The 18780-nt window shown below is 40.2% G+C and overlaps 3 protein-coding genes across 6 annotated transcripts in view; 2 read left to right on the top strand and 1 right to left on the bottom strand.

The window, feature by feature from the left end:
* Positions 1-816: 816 nt before the first annotated feature.
* LOC113468391 lies at positions 817-2010 on the bottom strand. Its single transcript, XM_026825244.1, has 2 exons — positions 1890-2010; positions 817-1742 (listed from the first exon to the last, which is right to left on the bottom strand). The coding sequence occupies exon 2, from the start codon at positions 1381-1383 to the stop codon at positions 853-855; it is 531 nt and encodes a 176-aa protein (XP_026681045.1). The 5' UTR covers positions 1384-1742; positions 1890-2010; the 3' UTR covers positions 817-852.
* A 5729-nt stretch (positions 2011-7739) lies between these two features.
* The window catches only part of LOC103511493 (vitamin K epoxide reductase complex subunit 1-like protein 1), a 15157-nt gene continuing 4116 nt past the window's right edge, over positions 7740-18780 (top strand). For 3 of the 4 annotated variants that reach the window (XR_003392156.1, XM_026825245.1, XM_017445013.2), the window contains exons 1-3: positions 7740-8039; positions 17216-17393; positions 18221-18330. Coding sequence is in view for 3 of the 4 variants with exons in the window: in XM_026825245.1 (XP_026681046.1) it covers positions 17224-17393; positions 18221-18330 (280 nt within the window). In the remaining variant the exon portion in view is untranslated. Of the gene's footprint in view, positions 8040-17084; positions 17160-17215; positions 17394-18220; positions 18331-18780 lie in introns of those variants that run through there. The other variant, XM_017445015.2, reaches the window with a different exon arrangement.
* On the top strand, positions 8035-10659 carry LOC103511494 (vitamin K epoxide reductase complex subunit 1-like protein 1). Its single transcript, XM_026825247.1, has 3 exons — positions 8035-8092; positions 9616-9793; positions 10506-10659. Exons 2-3 carry the CDS (start codon positions 9624-9626, stop codon positions 10642-10644), a joined length of 309 nt encoding a protein of 102 aa, XP_026681048.1. The 5' UTR covers positions 8035-8092; positions 9616-9623; the 3' UTR covers positions 10645-10659.

Here is an 18780-nt window from a genome sequence, read left to right as displayed (position 1 = left end):
CGAAAAGGTTGAGAACCACTGTCCCTTACGGATGAAGTTCGTTCTCGGAACGGCTCTCTTTATCCTATCCTGTCCTCCTTCTCTCTTCGATTTCGCAACGATAAGACCCTTTTTTCATACCTACCTGTTTATTGAAAAAAAAAAACAGTTACAGAGGCATCCATCAAGATCAAGATGGAAAAAAACTTGGCACAAAATTTTACGCCGGTATCCTATCCACTCCTCTTTCTTAACCAACATTTTTTTTGGGGGGGGGGGGCAAAGTGTGCCGCGGTGGCGACAACTTTGAGAAGCACTGACATGGTATATCAATAGGTGCAGTACAACAAAAGTGAAACAACAATAAATAGGTAAGAAGCCCAACAAAACCAGGTAACCCCTGGGTAGCATATTGTACAGTAGCAATGGCACATGGAACCGTGAAGTTAAGCAACGCTCTGCATGGTTGGTGTTTAAACGTGTGGGGGAAAACGTCATCTCAAACTCTGGCATGCACTATTAAATTATTTTCACATCAAATACTCGTATGTAAGTAGGTATATGAGACCTTGTTTAGACTGCTGGAGTAAAGGAACTTTTCAGTCCTATTTGGGCAGGATAAACAAGGTATAGGTATCTTTTCTATTCTAACGCCCCACACCAGTTCAAATATGCTTGGAACCTGTGTGGCTCGCAATAACAGGCAGGTTGAATGATTCAATTTTCAGGCGGCATTTCAGTCTGCCTGTTGCCTGGCAATAATTCCGCCACACATGTTTCAAGCTTCTTGCTTGACAAGCCACCTGTCAAGCATACTTGAACGTGTGTGGTGGGCATAATCCAGAGTTTAGGTAGTTTGATTTCTCAATAAAGTTATCTAGGGGAAAGAGAGTTTAATTTTCTTACCTCAAGCTCCTCGTAGCTTGTGAAAGATAGAATGGCAAATCCATCAATACAATCCTCTTCAAACTCTTCCTCCTTGATATTGGGCTTAATCTCCTGCTTGATAACTGGCACTCCATTGCTAGAAGATCCCTGGACCCCTCTGCTAGCGGCACTCTGACCCACTTTCCCGCCGGCACGCTCACCGGAAGTCCCCGAGGGAACCACTCGGCTAAAGGCACGCTCGCCCGAAGTCCCTGAAACCACTCGGCCAACGGCACGCTCGCTGGAAGACGCAGCTTCGCCTTTTCCTCCTGCGGCTGACTTCGGCTTTTTCCGTCGACTGGGCGGCGGCGGCCGAACTTTGCCGATCGGACTTTCATCTTCCCCACTCTCGTCGCCCCCGGGAACGCGACCAATCCGCGACGCGTGCTGCTGCAGTTGCTGCTTCTCCAATTTCGCCGCTTGCATCCGCTGCGCGCGCTCGCGTCTACGATTCCGCTGTCGCGTTAGTTCTTCCATTGCGGCACGAACGACGGTGGTGCAAGTCGCGGTGCACCCTCATGTCCACACGACAGAGATGCAACACTTGCCTTGCACCTTGCAACTGAGTATGTGCGACAGACAGGACTCCCGGAAGAAAAGTTTCACAAGGTAAAGTAGTGGACAGAAGAATTAATTTCTTGCTGGGACTGGACAGTCTCACAGTGTAGAATAAACACAGAATGGGAAACAAGATGGGTATCACACTTGTAGGACAGAAAAGTCTCACAAGACAAAATTGACTCTAAACACAAGGTACACTGGGTATCACTTGTGACTCTTTGTTACCCACTTATAGTTGTGACACATCTCCATTAAACTCCATTTATCACAGTAACCTCTTGCAACAAGATGGGTATCACACTTGTAGGACAGAAAAGTCTCACAAGACAAAATTGACTCTAAACACAAGGTACACTGGGTATCACTTGTGACGCTTTGTTACCCACTTATATTTGTGACACGTCTCCATTTATCACAATAACCTCTTGCACTGAACTTCACTGAACAAGTCTGGAACTACAAGTATCACAGCACTTTGTTAATTTACAACTCTATTTGTGGAGAGCTTTTTGTTAGAGTTCTTTTATAAAAATTAATTAAACAAGAAATGTATAAAGATCTCTAGACATTAGAGTTAAGCTACGTTGCCCGTGGCTTTAAACTGGACGGGTAACGAGTACTAGCTTCTATTATTTACCTATTTAAAAGAAAAAAAAAATGTATACTTACGATATAGCCTTTGCCGGAACTGCAACGGGAACTTGTCTGTAAACATAACAAGAAGTACAACGTTATTAAAAATTTGGACCGATTGCAATACTTTCATTACCTACTAGAAAAGCTCGCTATACTGTAGTAATAGAAAGTAAAAATAAACATCAAATCATAAATTCTTGGTTGTAAAGCAGAGAGCTTCTTCATAACTTCAGTGAGTATCACAGCATTACTAAGTGCTTCCTTTACTTTTAATTTTCATCTACTCGTATTCCTTAAGGCGTACAAATATCATCCCTAAGGCGTACTCGGCCACCCAACCCGGCGTATACTTACATCACTAAGTCTCTCGTGAGATCCGGCTCGATCCAGAGATTGCTTTCCCCCTCCTCCACCACTGGGGGCAGAGGAAGCTTTGAGAGGCACAACTCTTTCCCGACATCCCTAAGGCGTACAATTCATTTTTCGTTTTTCTTGATTGCATTGTTACCTAAGATTTAATTTTTACAGGTTACAGCTACTGAGTTTGTATGGGTATTAGGTATGTCATGCAATTATATTCTCATGTTTAGAATGAAAAACTGAAATCAAATCAATGATTAGAAACTCAAATAAAGTGTAATGGGCAGGTAGTAGGTACTACTTACAATGACAATGTTTTTATTTAAAGGTTTTAGGTACCTTTTATGGTAAAAGTTTAGAGACTGACCAATTTAATGTATGTTTGGGGTTTAAATGAAGAGAGGTCAATAAAAAATTAATCCTCTTTAGGGTATGAACTTTATTACTTAATTTTTTTGCATTATAAAAGACCATTGGTGTTGACCTTACTTAGGTACCTGCTGAATTAACTGGGCAAATACAAGAGTTAAAATGAGTAGGTCTCTCAACCCTAAATACCACATTTACTTTATAAAAAAATGGGCTACTTTGATTTTTACAAAAAAAAAAAAAAAAAAACTCTAATGACTTCAAATTAACAAATAACCATAGGTAGGGTTAATGCCTAATATGGTAATCATAATTACTATAATTTAATCTTTTTTTATTGATTGAAGGTAGGTACCTACTTAAGTACCTCCTGAATTTAAATTTTGAGATTTCTTCTTCCTAGATCCTTTATTCATTACTTATTATACAATTTTGATGCATTCTTGTGACCACAGACCTCAAGTTTTGCATCAAGAGAAAGTGAAATCTAACAATTAATAAGTTCTTTCTGGTACCTACTTACCTGCCTACCTATGTACCATTCTACAGTACCTACTAGCACTGAATCTAAGAATATTGTCACACTTTTCAATTACATCTTACTATCAATGATCTTTTGTAATAAATATAAGACTAACTGAAGGGTAACCCAGTTTTCTTAGGAGTTCTTTATCAGAAGCCTTTCTTTATTCTTTGCTATCATATTCAAAAGTGACTTGTACTTACTTGGGTACAACCTTGTTTTGGTAATTATGTAGAAGTCACATCCATGGAAAAGAAAAGCTCCTTTTTGTATTTAACCTAACCCTATAATAACACTAATCACTGATCTAATTGTGAAAACTCCTTCTTGCATTTAACCTAACCCTATAATAACACTAGTCACTGCTTGTTTGTGCCAGTTCCTTTGGTAGCAATATTCCACGGACGTGAATTCTGCACAAGTACCGACATTAGGCCTTGACCAACTCCTTACCCCAAAATTAAAATGGTCAGCTTCTGAGAATTGGTTCCTCCCAATCAATATCATCAGTAAAACATTGGATGGTAAATATTGGTTAAAACTTGCAATGGAAACTTTCTCATGGCCTTATCTACAATATTGTTTTCATATGGGTACTGAAATAATAAATTAATTACTAGTTAGGTGGTGACTTAATTATAATTAGGTACTTCATTATTTTACTTGAATTCAGTAGCTACATACCCAATGAAATACCTACAGCAGTATTCAAACGGTAAAGTATTTTCACATTAACTGGGAAAATCTTGATTTCCTACACTGATAAGAAGCAAATGCCTTTGAAATGATGCCACCAGCTTCGTCTTTTTTCTATTATTATCTTTAGCACAGAATCTTGAAATTTATTACACTGCATCCACCAAACTGAAGGTAATTTGTCATGAAAAATTCATGAGCAAGAAATTGACAGATAAGCAATTGCACTGCACTTTGGACAGGGCTCACTGAAAACCGACTAAGTAAATTCGACTTGATCAAATTAAACTATCAAATTACTCACTCGCGAAGACGAACAACGGATGAATTTATCACAAAATGAAGAATTCGAAGAGATAAAGGAAGAAATATTTGAGAAGAAAATTATTGGAAAAAAATAAATAAATTTACTTCTTCTAGACATGAGAGGAATACACAATATTTACAGTGATGCCAAATCTCAGTCGAATTAAAATGGCTGAGACCTGACGTTTTTATCAATTTTTTTCTTACCAAGAAAAGGATTTTAAGGAAATAAAATAAAAGGAATTAAATCCGGGGGATGTTTTTTAAGTTATTTTTTCAATAATTAAACTGGAATTCAATAAAATCGTGAATTAAAAACGTAAATTCTTCGAATACTTTTCGAGACGGGAACGCGAAATTCAGAATTCAGATTTTCGATTTCGATATTTGTTGTTTTTATTTATTTTTTATTTTATCAGTGTCGCCAACTTTGAAAACATGAGCGTTACTGTTTCCAAAATTATCGACTGACGACTACCACTACTGATGAAAAAGTGAAGCGAAAATTATTAAGGACATTTTTATTATTATTATTTTTTGTTTTTTTCTTAAATATGTAACAGTTTACCATTGGGTCTTGGTCTTGGGTTCGATTCCGGTCAGAGGCGAAATTTATTTTAAACTAGTGGTTTTCAACCTTTGGATCGCGAATCGAAATTTGGTGATGAGGTCATTTCAAGTGGGTAACGATCTCATTTTTTATGGTAGGTATGTAGAAAATAATAGAAAGTAAAAATTCCCAAAAGTACGATTTCCATGGCTCTTGGGTTTTTCGGAATGTCAAAAAGGTTCACAAGCCCGAAAAGGTTGAGAACCACTGTCCCTTACAGATGAAGTTCGTTCTCGGAACGGCTCTCTTTGTCCTATCCTGTCCTCCTTCTCTCCTCGATTTCGCAACGATAAGACCCTTTTTTCATACCTACCTGTTTATTGAAGAAAAAAAAAACAGTTACAGAGGCATCCATCAAGATCAAGATGGAAAAAAACTTGGCACAAACTTTTACACCGGTATCTTATCCACTCCTCTCCACCTCCTTTATTTCCCTAGTAACTTTTTCTCACGGTGGCTAACCTGCAGTAGCAAAAACGTGTTTGCGCTGTTGCCAGTTCTCCCAGTTCATTACGATCTCCTGCTCACTCACGTACGCACCTCTTCCTCATATTTCAACTTTTTCAGATTTTTTTCAATCTGGGATTTACCAGTAGCAAAAACGTGTTTGCGCTGTTGCCAGTTCTCCCAGTTCATTACGATCTCCTGCTCACTCACGTACGCACCTCTTCCTCATATTACCTAGGTACCTACCTATTTTACTTTTTCAGATTTTTTTCAATCCGGGATTTAGGTGAACAAATTTTAGATATTTTATAGCTGCACCCAATGTAGAATTCTGGATTGAAATTAGAATGCCTCTTCTGTTGTAAATCTTGGCTGAAAAAATAAATAGGTACCTACCTAAGTATCTCTAAATTTGTAAAAAAAAAAAAAATGCGTCTTCTAGTCTTCCTCAACACAGCTGTAAGTTTTGAGAAAGGCCAATCACCGTAATCTGAGAGATCGCACAACTCTTTCGCTCGATTTTTTGTTACTTTCTCGATCCGGTTTTGAGACCGAGGTCATTCACCTCCAAAGATTTTATTAACCGGTCCAAAGATACCATGAAGATACCTACCTACCTTCCTATTTAGCATTTTTTTTATTTCCTTATCCTACCAGCCAGTCTAGTTAGCTTGGTTGTTAGCACGTACGTCTGCCTTGTTAAGCGCCAGGCCGCGGATTCGATTCCCGCCCGGGACGGATCTTATCCGAAACAGATAAGGTTCGTTCTCGGAACGGCTGACTTTCTCCTATCCTGTCTTCCTTCTCTGTTCGCTTTCGGGACGATAAGACCTACGTTATTACAGTTCCTTCTATCAAACTTCTGAAAAAAAAAGTCTTATCAATTTTATTTATCAAGGTTATTAAGGAGCGCGGTAGCGCTCCGCCCCGCCAAGTCAAGAAAGTTTGACCGCGCTACCTACATACCTAGGCTAGATAAAGTTCGCTGAACCAAACCCGCGAACTATTATTGGATAGGTACCTACTTACTTTTCTCTTTTTTACTTTCCTTATCCTATAGGAAGGAAAGTAATGTAATCGGGTCAAAAAAAAAAAAAAAAAAAAAAAATAGAAAGTAAATAGGAAGGAAAGTAAGGAAATCGGGTAAAAAAAAAAAAAAAAAAAAAAAAATAGAAAGTAAAAAAATAAAAAACTGTTGAAAAAATGCCCATCTTTTACGGCCGTATCCACTCCTCTCGGTTGATAGGCACTTTTGTTCCTCCATCCATTGATAAGTATTTCTGTTCCTCCAGCGACGATAATAGACATCCATCCTCTTCCCCTAATCTCAATCCCAGACCCCCCTCCTCTATCTATTCTCTAAGGCAGCTGTTCTCAACCTTTGGTTCCCGCGGGCCACGGGCCACATTTGAGTGATCCACCGTATGCAATTCTAGACTAGAACTTCTAATAGCCCACAGTCGCGCGATGCCGCCTGAAAATCCAAGGCTTGTCACACACTAGAAACGTAGACGGACGATTTTTAGTAGCGCGTAGAAGCCGAAAAGCCGTAATAACCTTATAGTAGGGCGTAGATTGCATAGATATAGGCTATGCAAATAGACAAAATCCGAACCTTTTCTACCTACTAGTGGTTCTGTGAACTGTACCTAGACCTCACTCAGATTCTTTTGCCTAAGCTGAGACTTTAACTACAATAACGTCCTTTCATATCGACAATATTGTTGTTTAACTTGGTACCTACCTATTTGAATTTTGGACAAATTTACGATTTAGAAAAATGTCCTGCTTTGAAAAAATGTCTTCTGGGTAATTCTACGTATGTATGAATGACGTAATACATAATTATGTATCAAAACAGAAATAAAACTATCTACATGTCTTATGTAGGTACCTATATCTAAAATTCTTCTTGTTTTCTTTTACTTTTACTCTGTGGTAATGCCGCCACTGGTTGCTACTCAATTGTCCTCACGAGGCTCAGTGCACCCCGAACTCCAAGCACAGAGCTGAAAAAACTTCGACCCCACCGAGAATCGAACCCGGGACCTCCGGAATACAAGCCTAGTGTGATACCCACTCAGAGGTTGCTCTAAAAACAGGTTGAGTAAGGCTGCTGCATGAGCATGATAGGTAGGTACAACATACACACTTCTGTCGTCTCTGCCCCTCTGCCCCCCCCTCTCTCTCTCTCTCTCTCTCCCAGCCCCCCCTACCCAAACCTGTCCAGAGTCAACAAGAGAGGAGAGAGAGAGAGAGAGAGAGATGATAGAGTGTTGGGGAGGGGGGGGGGGGCCGGTATAGTAGAGAGAGAGGGGGGGGGCAGAGATAAACACGTAATCGTGTAAAAAAACGTAAACAAATCCGAAGCCGTGCTACGTGTAAACCTTCCAACCATTGAGACTTCCAACGCGTCCCAACAAACACGGAATCTCACCGAAAGAATCTCACAGAAACGTTGAATTTCACCGGATCAGTTTCAGAGAAACGACTTTCCTGACCAGCAGGAGTACGATTTTGTGGCCTCTTTTGTACGATTTTCCAGCCCCGGCTTCCTACCAGTTGGCCCGATTGTGTACGGAAAAGTTTGACCGTCCTTTGGAAGAGTACTTCGCTTAGAATAAGGTAAAGTACTTCATATTATTTTGGACTGTTTCGTAGCTTCCCCACAGAATAAGGTAATGTCTGCTTTCATTTCCCCAGAATAAATTAAGTCTTGAGTTTCACCCATTTCGACTATGTCGTAGTTTTCACCCAGAACAAGGTACCTACCTACATATGTAGGTAATTTCTGTTTTCATTCCATTACTTTTGCTATAGATACTTATAATAGTTTGTTGGTACTCGTACCTCCCCAAGTATGTAGTCAATAAGGTACATCCCATATCCCATCCCAGTCCAAGTGCCGAAGTAGAAACTACACTTTCTATACAAGCTGAATGTTCATGTAAGTTAGATAAAGGTAACTGTCCTAAAGAGATAACGTATCTGCTAAGGTCTCATCGTCCAGAAAGCAAAGAGAGAAGGAAAGATTGGAGAAAGCCACAGACACTAGCCGTTCCGATACGAACGTTATCAATGTAGGATAAAATCCGCCCCGGGCCGGAATCGAACCCGCGACCTAGTGTTTAAAAGGCAGACGTGCTTCCCACCAAGCTAACTAGGCTGGCTTTTGCCTAGTTTTCCAAGAGTTTATTTTGAGTTAGCAAGGAAAATATTTTCATATTTACAACGGTGCGTAGAAAGTGCGTAAATAAATAATGGGTACTTACATAATAGGTAGCTATTAGTTATGTAGGTACATATAATTATGTTACCTACATATATAATGCATGTATTCTGAGCACATAGCTGTGGTGGTGCGCTAAGCCAAGTCCCAGTAAGCATGCAGGGATTGCGGGGCGAACCTTATCCTGATAAGGTTCGTTCTCGGAACGGCTGGCTTTTTCCTATCCTGTTTTCCTTTGAATTGGGGACGATAAGACCTCCGTTGCAACGGTTCTCTCTATCAAACCTCTTCCGGTATGTGTATTAAAAAAACACCTACTTTTTCGTTTGATAAAGGTTTAACGTCACTGTAGGTTTAAACTGCTGAGGTTTTAAGTGACGGCTGACGGGACTTTTATCCTCCATTCGGCGACAACCCGCCTTCTCACATTAACTTCACCCGGCCTGAGTGGAGCCGGAAACAGCCTGCAGCACGCTGTTGCCAAGATAGTCGTCACATGGTCGTCACCCCCATTCAGAAACTAACCAAGCAACCACATTCTTATCACACGCAACGGAAGCGTACTGGGCCTCATATTACCAAAGTATGGAAAAGTATCTTACAAGTAGTGTAATAGCCAATGGAAAAGCAGAATTTTGAATTTGGACGAATTAGATCGAAATATGGAATTGTAAATACTTTTCCATACTTTGGTGTTATAGGGCACTGGCGTGACTTTCAGTAGCGCGTATTAGTAGTCTGAAAACCAAACAGAGATTCTTTATTATTTTCATAGCTTTGGTTTTTCCGGCGACTATACGCTTCCAATGTGCGCAACGGACCTAAAGTCAGTGACTGTTGTTTTCAAACTTCAAAGTAGGTACTTTCGTCGCTGGGGACTGACGCAATACCCAAAGTCTAAGTCTACGTCGCTTTATACTCTAATAAGTCGCTGAGTAGAAGCTAATCATTAATTTCTTTTCTCCCCACCAGATCGCGTCATGGCTAACACCGGCGTAGTCAACTTCTTCACCCGAGGTCTCAGTTTAGCAGGTATTGGGCTGTGTGTGTACGCCTTCTTTGTGAGTACGGCCCTTCAGCAGAACCCCAAACACGCCCCCTACTGTAACATCGATGCCCAGTTCAACTGCACCAACTACCTCACCTCAAAGTAGGTACCTGTATCAGTGATTTCCTAGCTAAGTAGGTACCTTGTCTGCCTAGGGGACGTTAAACGGAGAGAAGACTAGCGTCTGGCTGTGGGACTATAAACAGGGAGGAGAACAGCTAACCCTAACCAGCCTAGCAAGCTGGCAGTTCCTCAAAGGGTTCTCTCTGCTTTTAAAGACCAAGTACAAGTCCTCACGATGGTTGACTGCGGTTCAGGACGAGCGAGCCAATGTAACATGGCTAGAGCTAGAGACCATCATCCCGGTGTATAGCAGATACAAAAAGACATCTTTTCTTTATTCTGCTATCGCCATTCGGCGAAAGCTAAAGCCGCTACAACAACAACAACAACAACATCAGTGATTTCCAAGTAGTGGCCAAGTTCCACGAACTGTTTTGGGTGGGCCCCCTTGGGCTTCATTTTTGCTCTTTTACTATGGGGTGGACTCCGAATATGAGGAGCATACCCCCTCCCCTCAACAAAATCCTGCATACGGGCCTACTCCCCTGTACATGAGGCCCGTGAAGCACCTCCCAATATAACATGTGCCCCGCATACACACAGGGAAGTTGGAAATCCCTGACGTATACCTATCGTAGAAAAAAAAAGGATAAAAACTAAATAAAGAAACAAATATTAAATTCTCGGATGAAGTCATTTAGTGAATCTCGAATCTCGCCATAACCAAGCTTTCTCTTCTTTTCCCCCCCAGACACATCAAAGGATTTGGTTTGGTGGGCAAATATTTGGGAGAGAAGTCACCTCTGAATCAGCCCAATGCTTTCTACGGTTTGGGCGTGTATGCTGCTATCACTCTATTTAGTAAGTTTCATTTTTATGAAGAGGTTTGATAGATTGAACCGCAACTAGCAAGGTTTTATCGTCCCGAAAGCGAAGAGAGAAGGAAAGACAATCCTTATCCGTGTAGGATAAAAATCCGCCCTGGGCGGGAATCAAACCCGCGACCTAGCGCTCACAAGGCAGACGCGCTACCCTCCAAGCTAACTAGGCTGACAGTTTCATTTTTATGCCAGCCCAGTTAGCGGATTTGCCTAATGTCTTTGCCTAGTTAGCGGATTCGCCCAGTGCCAGCCCAGTCAGTTCGCGCAGTTAAGTCGCGGATTCAATTCCTGCTCGGGGAGAACTTTATCCTAAAAGACGAGGTTTGTTCTCGGAACGGCTGGATTGCCCTAATTACCCTCCTTCTCTAAAAGTCACATAAGCTGTATTCGATTATACCCATGTGACTTTTTCTATATAGTCAACATGGCTGTTACCCCCGTTAACATGGGGTTACCCCCGTTAATAAACATGGGGTTACCCCCGTTAATTTGTAAAATAAATAAATAATGGCTGAACCAATGAGATTCCGCTTTGCTCCACGAAGCGGAATCTCGCAATCTCATTGGTTCAGCCATGTTGACTATTAAAAAATAAAAATAAATAAATAAAAAAACGTGTTTTGGCACTAAAAACTGACCATCCAAAATTTGACCCGATTACATTATTTCCTACTAGCCGAAACCCGTCGCTTCGCTCCGGATTTCTGCTAGTAAATCCTTAATGTCACACATGGCCGTGATGCTTAGCGTGTACGTGTAATCAAATAAATAAATCCTTAAGGCATGGCCGTTCATGCCACTCATCCATTTAGTGATCTTGCGCTCGGCGTATAGTTTAACAAAAACGAACCGGAAAATAGCCTATAACCTTCACGGGAGTGCAAGCAATAAGTTGACAAAGTTTCATAGCAATCGGATGAACAGTTTGGCCAGGCATATAAAGTTCGAACACACACATAGGTATTCTTTTTTATATAGATATTAGATAGGATTTCCTTCCTATAGGACAAGGAAAGTGAAAAAAAATCACATAACCGAATACAACTACGGTCGAACCTGCCTAAGTGGGAATCCAAGGGACCGACAATTTTTTCCCGCTTATCCAGGTTTCCCAGTTAAAAAAGTGTCCTACTAGAGAGGTTGCCATGAAGGGGCCACGATTTTTTTCCCAGTTATCCAGGTTTCCCACTTAGACGAGCCCCACTTCACAGTCTGGAACTACAAGTATCACAGCACTTTGTTAATTTACAACTCTATTTGTGGAGAGCTTTTTGTTAGAGTTCTTTTATAAAAATTAAACAAGAAATGTACCTTCTACCTCCAATGGAGGTAACTCATTTTTCGTTTTTCTTGATTGCATTGTTACCTAAGATTTAATTTTTACAGGTTACAGCTACTGAGTTTGTATGGGTATTAGGTATGCTGTGTAATTATATTCTCATATTTAAGTAGTATGAAACTGAAATCAAATCAATCATTAGCAACTCAAATAAGGTGTAATAGGTAGATAGTAGGTACCTTTCGAAACAATAACTACTTACAATGAAAATGTTTTTAATTAAAGGTTTTACCTTTCATGTTGAAAGTTTAGAGGCTGATCACTTTAAGTTATGTTTGGGGCTTAAATGAAGATAGAACAATAAGAAATTAATTCTACTTAGAGGTATGGACTTTATAGCTTACTTGATTTCTAACTTTGAAAAAGCATTTCAACAACTAACTTAGGTAAGTACTTGCTCAATTAACTGGGTAAAAACAAAAGTTAAAAAGAGTAGGTAAGTAAGTAGGTTTCAATTGCAACCTTAAATAACTAGGTACTACATTAACATACTTTACAAAACCTTTGGGCTAAATATGTACCTAGGTACTTTGATTTTTACTCAATAAACTCTAATGACTTCAAATTAACAAATAACAATGGGTGGGGTTAATGCTTAATATGGTAATCATAATCACTGTCATTTATTTTTTTTTTTTTTTATCGACTGTACATAGGCAGCTACTTACCTACCTCCTGAATTTAAATCTTGAGATATTTTCTTTCTAGATACCTACCTACTTTACTCATTGCTTATTATACAATTTTAATGCATTCCTGTAACCACAGACCTCAAGTTGTGCATCAAGAGAAAGTGAAATTTAATAATTAAGAAGTTCCTTCTACTACATGCCTGCCTGTCTACCTAACAACCATCCTACCTACTAGCACTAAATCTAAGAATGTTGTCACAATTTTCAGTGATATTTTATAATCAATGATCTTTGGGAATAAATAGGTCTGTTTTTCATTCCGACGTGGGTGTGATGCGAACCCGACATGAAGTGACACGTGTTTTTCATTCCACTTCCCCTACTTTTGCGTCAACGCTGTGTCCTAAATCCCTGATACGAGTCTCGAGTAGCTTCAGGTTCCGCCATATTGTAAAATGTTTCGTGATTTCTCCATTAGATGTCATCATGTTTGTCTCCTGACTCAGAGTGAACATCAAGTTGACGCCACATTGATGCGGCGTAGGAATGAAAAACAGACCTAATATTAACTGGAGGGTAACCCAGTATTCTCTCCCACCTAGCCCTTAGAGGTCCATTATTACAAGGTCAAAGCCTCAAATAGATATTTTTATAATCTTAACCCAACTTGTAGGTTTGTTTGGCCCTATACCTGAGCCTCAGTGGGATTTTTGTGTATGAAATAAAGCCTCAAATAAGTAGAAGATTTAGAAGTTCATGACTTGACTGGCATTGAACCTACAACTTTCTATTTACCAGGTAAAGTACTTAGCCCTATTAACCACTAAACTATTTCAGAAAAGGATGCTGTTGTGAATTCAAAATTCTTTATCGAGAAGCTTTTCTTTAGGATTTTCCTATCATTTATTCAAAAGTAGCTTGTATTTGGGTACAATCTTTTTCATTTAGGAATTGGGGCTAGGAATAGACCTCCAAGTACTGGGCTGAAAAGAGTTAGGTAAAACTAAAAAGTGGCTGTGACATTAGGCCTTGATCAACTCCTTACCCCAAAATTAAAGTGGTCAGTTTCTGAGGATTGGTTCCTCCCAATCAATATCATCGGTCAAACATTGAATGGCAAATATTTGTTAAAAACTTACAATAGAAATTTTCACATGAGATTATCTACAGTACCTATTGCTTTCAAATGGATACTGAAATACTAAATTAATTAGGTATTACTTGGGTATTGACAATAATTATAATTAATTCCTAATTTTACTTGAATTCAGTAGCTAGGTACATACCCAATGAAATACCTACAGCAGTATTCAAACGGTAAAGTATTTTCACATTAACGGGGGAAAATCTCGATTTCCTACACTGATAAGAAGCAAATGCCTTTGAAATGATGCCACCAGCTTCGTCTTTTTTTCTTTCATTATCTTTAGCACAGAATCTTGAAATTTATTACACTGCATCCACCAAACTGAAGGTAATTTGTCATGAAAAATTCATGAGCAAGAAATTGACAGATAAGCAATTGCACTGCACTTTGGACAGGGCTCACTGAAAACCGACTAAATTCGACTTGGTCAAATTAAACTATCAAATTACTCACTCGCGAAGACGAACAACGGATGAATTTATCACAAAATGAAGAATTCGAAGAGATAAAGGAAGAAATATTTGAGAAGAAAATTATTGGAAAAAAATAAATAAATTTTAGCTTATACCGTTCCCGAGATATTGTTAAATTACACCGAAAACCGTCAAAAAGCGGTAAAATGCCGCCAAGCGTTGCACCGGTCTTGACCAAAAGTTTCGTGTCGCATCCTTGTCACATTTGAATGATACATACTAAATTTCAAGTCTCTAGCTCTTACCGTTCTCGAGATATTTTGTTTGCAGACAGACACACACACGGACTCTTACCGTTCTCGAGATATTTTGTTTACAGACAGACACACACACGGACTAATGGCTGAAACTTTGGATTTAGGCTCTAGGGACCTCAATAAACGTGTTTTGGCACAAAAATCTGACCATCGAAAATTTGACCCGATTACATTACTTTCCTTTAAACGTGTTTTGGCACAAAAAACTGACCATCGAAAATTTGACCCGATTACATTACTTTCCTTCCTATAGGATAAGGAAAGTAAAAAAATACCTTGAGAACGGAAAAGTCTAGTTAAAATGTCCGCCCTGGCCGGGATCCGAACCCAGCACCTCCAGGTCGAGAGTCGGCGCTCTTGACCACTCAGCCACAGAGGCGACCTTATTTCATGGTATCATGATTTAAATTTTCACTTACATGCAGTGGTGACGCAGTGGCCTCCACTTTGATCTTCGTGTCCAGGACATGCGACCCTCCGCCACTACTCTGTGAGTTCTTGCCATGGCCACTGGAGGGCGCCACTGGGGGCTTCTTGTCTGGCGGTTCTACGCCTAGCGTCAGCTTCCCGTACTTGCATCCGCAGTGCTTGATGGAAGTCTGAAATGAGGACGCAATGGGTTGAAGAAAAGTTTGAAGGAGACAAGGGGCTAAAAAGAGGTTTTTACTTTCCTTATCCTGTAGGAAGGAAAGTAATTAAATGTAATCGGGTCAAAATTTCGATGGTCAGTTTTTAGTGCCAAAACACGTTTTGAGGTCCCTAGAGCCTAAATCCAATGTTTCAACCATTGGTCCGTGTGTGTGTGTCTGTCTGTCTGTAAACAAAATATCTCGAGAACGGTAAGAGCTAGAGACTTGAAATTTGGTATATAGATGTCAAATGTGACAAGGATGCGACACGAAACGTTTGGTTGAGATAGGTGCTGCGGTTGGCGGTATATAATTTGTCATGAAAAATTCATGAGCAAGAAATTGACAGATAAGCAATTGCACTGCACTTTGGACAGGGCTCACTGAAAACCGACTAAGTAAATTCGACTTGATCAAATTAAACTATCAAATTACTCACTCGCGAAGACGAACAACGGATGAATTTATCACAAAATGAAGAATCCGAAGAGATAAAGGAAGAAATATTTTGAGAAGAAAATTATTGGAAAAAAATAAATAAATTTATACTTCTTCTAGACATGAGAGGAATACACAATATTTACAGTGATGCCAAATCTCAGTCGAATTAAAATGGCTGAGACCTGACGTTTTTATCAATTTTTTTCTTACCAAGAAAAGGATTTTAAGGAAATAAAATAAAAGGAATTAAATCCGGGGGACGTTTTTTAAGTTATTTTTTCAATAATTAAACTGGAATTCAATAAAATCGTGAATTAAAAACGTAAATTCTTCGAATACTTTTCGAGACGGGAACGCGAAATTCAGAATTCAGATTTTCGATTTCGATATTTGTTGTTTTTATTTATTTTTTATTTTATCAGTGTCGCCAACTTTGAAAACATGAGCGTTACTATTTCCAAAATTATCGACTGACGACTACCACTACTGATGAAAAAGTGAAGCGAAAATTATTATTACAGTTAGTTTTCCAAGAGTTTATTTTGAGTTAGCAAGGAAAATATTTTCATATTTACAACGGTGCGTAGAAAGTGCGTAAATAAATAATGGGTTGTAGGTATTTACATAATAGGTAGCTAGTAGTTATGTACATATAATTATGTTTCCTACATATATAATAGGTATATATGCATGTATTCTGAGCACACAGCTGTGGTGGTGCGCTAAGCCAAGTCCCAGTAAGCATGCGTGGATTGCGGGGCGAACCTTATCCTGATAAGGTTCGTTTTCGGAACGGCTGGCTTTTTCCTATCCTGTCTTCCTTTGAATTAGGGACGATAAGGCCTCCGTTGCAACAGTTCTCTCTATCAAACCTCTTCCGGTATGTGTATTAAAAAACACCTACTTTTTCGTTTGATAAAGCTTTAACGTCACTGTAGGTTTAAACTGCTGAGGTTTTAAGTGAGGGGAGTTTTATCCTCCACTCGGCGACAACCCGCCTTCTCACATTAACTTCACCCGGCCTGAGTGGGGTCGGAAACAGCCTGCAGCACGCTGTTGCCAAGATAGTCGTCACATGGTCGTCACCCATTCAGAAACTAACCAAGCAACCACATTCTTATCACACGCAACGGAAGCGTACTGGCGTGACTTTCAGTAGCGCGTAATAGTAGTCTGAAAACCAAACAGAGAGTCTTTATTATTTTCATAGCTTTGGTTTTTCCGGCGACTACCTACGCTTCCAATGTGCGCAACGGACCTAACGTCAGTGACTGTTGTTTTCAAACTTCAAAGTAACTACTTTCGTCGCTGGAGATTGACACAATGCCCAAAGTCTAAGTCTAGCACCCATATTTATGAACAAAATGCTGGCTCTTAAGTTCGTGCCAAGCATAGTCTCAAGGCATTTGATTGGTCAATTTTGACTTGAGACTGATCTAAGAACGATCATTCTTGTTCATAAATACGAGTGTAAGTCCTAAGTCGCTTTATACTCTAATAAGTCGCTGAGTAGAAGCTAATCATTAATTTCTTTTCTCCCCACCAGATCGCGTCATGGCTAACACCGGCGTAGTCAACTTCTTCACCCGAGGTCTCAGTTTAGCAGGTATTGGGCTGTGTGTGTACGCCTTCTTTATCATTAATTTCTTTTCTCCCCACCAGATCGCGTCATGGCTAACACCGGCGTAGTCAACTTCTTCACCCGAGGTCTCAGTTTAGCAGGCATTGGGCTGTGTGTGTACGCCTTCTTCGTGAGTACGGCCCTTCAGCAGAACCCCAAACACGCCCCCTACTGTAACATCGATGCCCAGTTCAACTGCACCAACTACCTCACCTCAAAGTAGGTACCTGTATCAGTGATTTCCTAGCTAAGTAGGTACCTTGTCTGCCTAGGGGACGTTAAACGTGTCCCTAGGAACATGGTTTGATCTTGGATAGATGGTTTGTGCTCCGTTCTTACGATTTTATCGCCGCGCCGTGACAATAAAGGCAATAGTCATCAAAATATCTTATCTTATATTATAAGAACGAGATCCATTCACAGTTCATAGTTCACATCAGGGAGTAGAACAGCTAACCCTAACCAGCCTAGCAAGCTGGCAGTTCCTCAAAGGGTTCTCTCTGCTTTTAAAGACCAAGTACAAGTTCTCACGATGGTTGACTGCGGTTCAGGACGAGCGAGCCAATGTAACATGGCTAGAGCTAGAGACCATCATCCCGGTGTATAGCAGATACAAAAAGACATCTTTTCTTTATTCTGCTATCGCCATTCGGCGAAAGCTAAAGCCGCTACAACAACAACATCAGTGATTTCCAAGTAGTGGCCAAGTTCCACGAAGTGTTTTGGGTGGGCCCCCTTGGGCTTCATTTTTGCTTTTTTACTATGGGGTGGACTCCGAATAATTGTGGAGCATTCCCCCTCCCCTCAACAAAATCCTGCATACGGGCCTACTCCCTGTACATGAGGCCCGTGAAGTACCTGCCAATATAGCATGTGCCCCGCATACACAGGGAAGTTGGAAATCCCTGACCTATACATATATCGTAGAAAAAAAAAGGATAAAAATTAAATAAAGAAAAAAATATTAAATTCTCAAATGAAGTCATTAGTCATTTAGTGAATCTCGAATCTCGTCATAACCAAGCTTTCTCTTCTTTTCCCCCCAGACACATCAAAGGATTTGGTTTGGTGAGCAAATATTTGGGAGAGAAGTCACCTCTGAATCAGCCCAATGCTTTCTACGGTTTGGGCGTGTATGCTGCTATCACTCTATTTAGTAAGTTTCATTTTTATGAAGAGGTTTGATAGATTGAACCGCAACTAGCAAGGTTTTATCGTCCCGAAAGCGAAGAGAGAAGGAAAGACAATCCTTATCCGTGTAGGATAAAAATCCGCCCTGGGCGGGAATCAAACCCGCGACCTAGCGCTCACAAGGCAGACGCGCTACCCTCCAAGCTAACTAGGCTGACAGTTTCATTTTTATGCCAGCCCAGTTAGCGGATTTGCCTAATGTCTTTGCCTAGTTAGCGGATTCGCCCAGTGCCAGCCCAGTCAGTTCGCGCAGTTAAGTCGCGGATTCAATTCCTGCTCGGGGAGAACTTTATCCTAAAAGACGAGGTTTGTTCTCGGAACGGCTGGATTGCCCTAATTACCCTCCTTCTCTAAAAGTCACATATTTAAGCTGTATTCGATTATACCCATGTGACTTTTTCTATATAGTCAACAT

Source organism: Diaphorina citri, unplaced genomic scaffold (genome assembly GCF_000475195.1).
Source record: "Diaphorina citri unplaced genomic scaffold, Diaci psyllid genome assembly version 1.1 scaffold721, whole genome shotgun sequence".
Taxonomy (NCBI): Eukaryota; Metazoa; Arthropoda; class Insecta; order Hemiptera; family Psyllidae; genus Diaphorina; species Diaphorina citri.
Note: the sequence above shows the minus strand (reverse complement) of the source record. Positions and strands in the feature narration are given on the sequence as shown.

What these genes read in the sequence shown, in the direction of transcription:
- LOC113468391 (XM_026825244.1), bottom strand. Translation starts at nt 1,383, where the DNA reads ATGGAAGAACTAACGCGACAGCGGAATCGTAGACGCGAGCGCGCGCAG.
- LOC103511494 (XM_026825247.1), top strand. Translation starts at nt 9,624, where the DNA reads ATGGCTAACACCGGCGTAGTCAACTTCTTCACCCGAGGTCTCAGTTTA. An exon ending in ACCAACTACCTCACCTCAAA is followed by an intron (nt 9,794 to 10,505) that starts GTAGGTACCTGT and finishes TTTCCCCCCCAG; the next exon opens with ACACATCAAAGGATTTGGTT.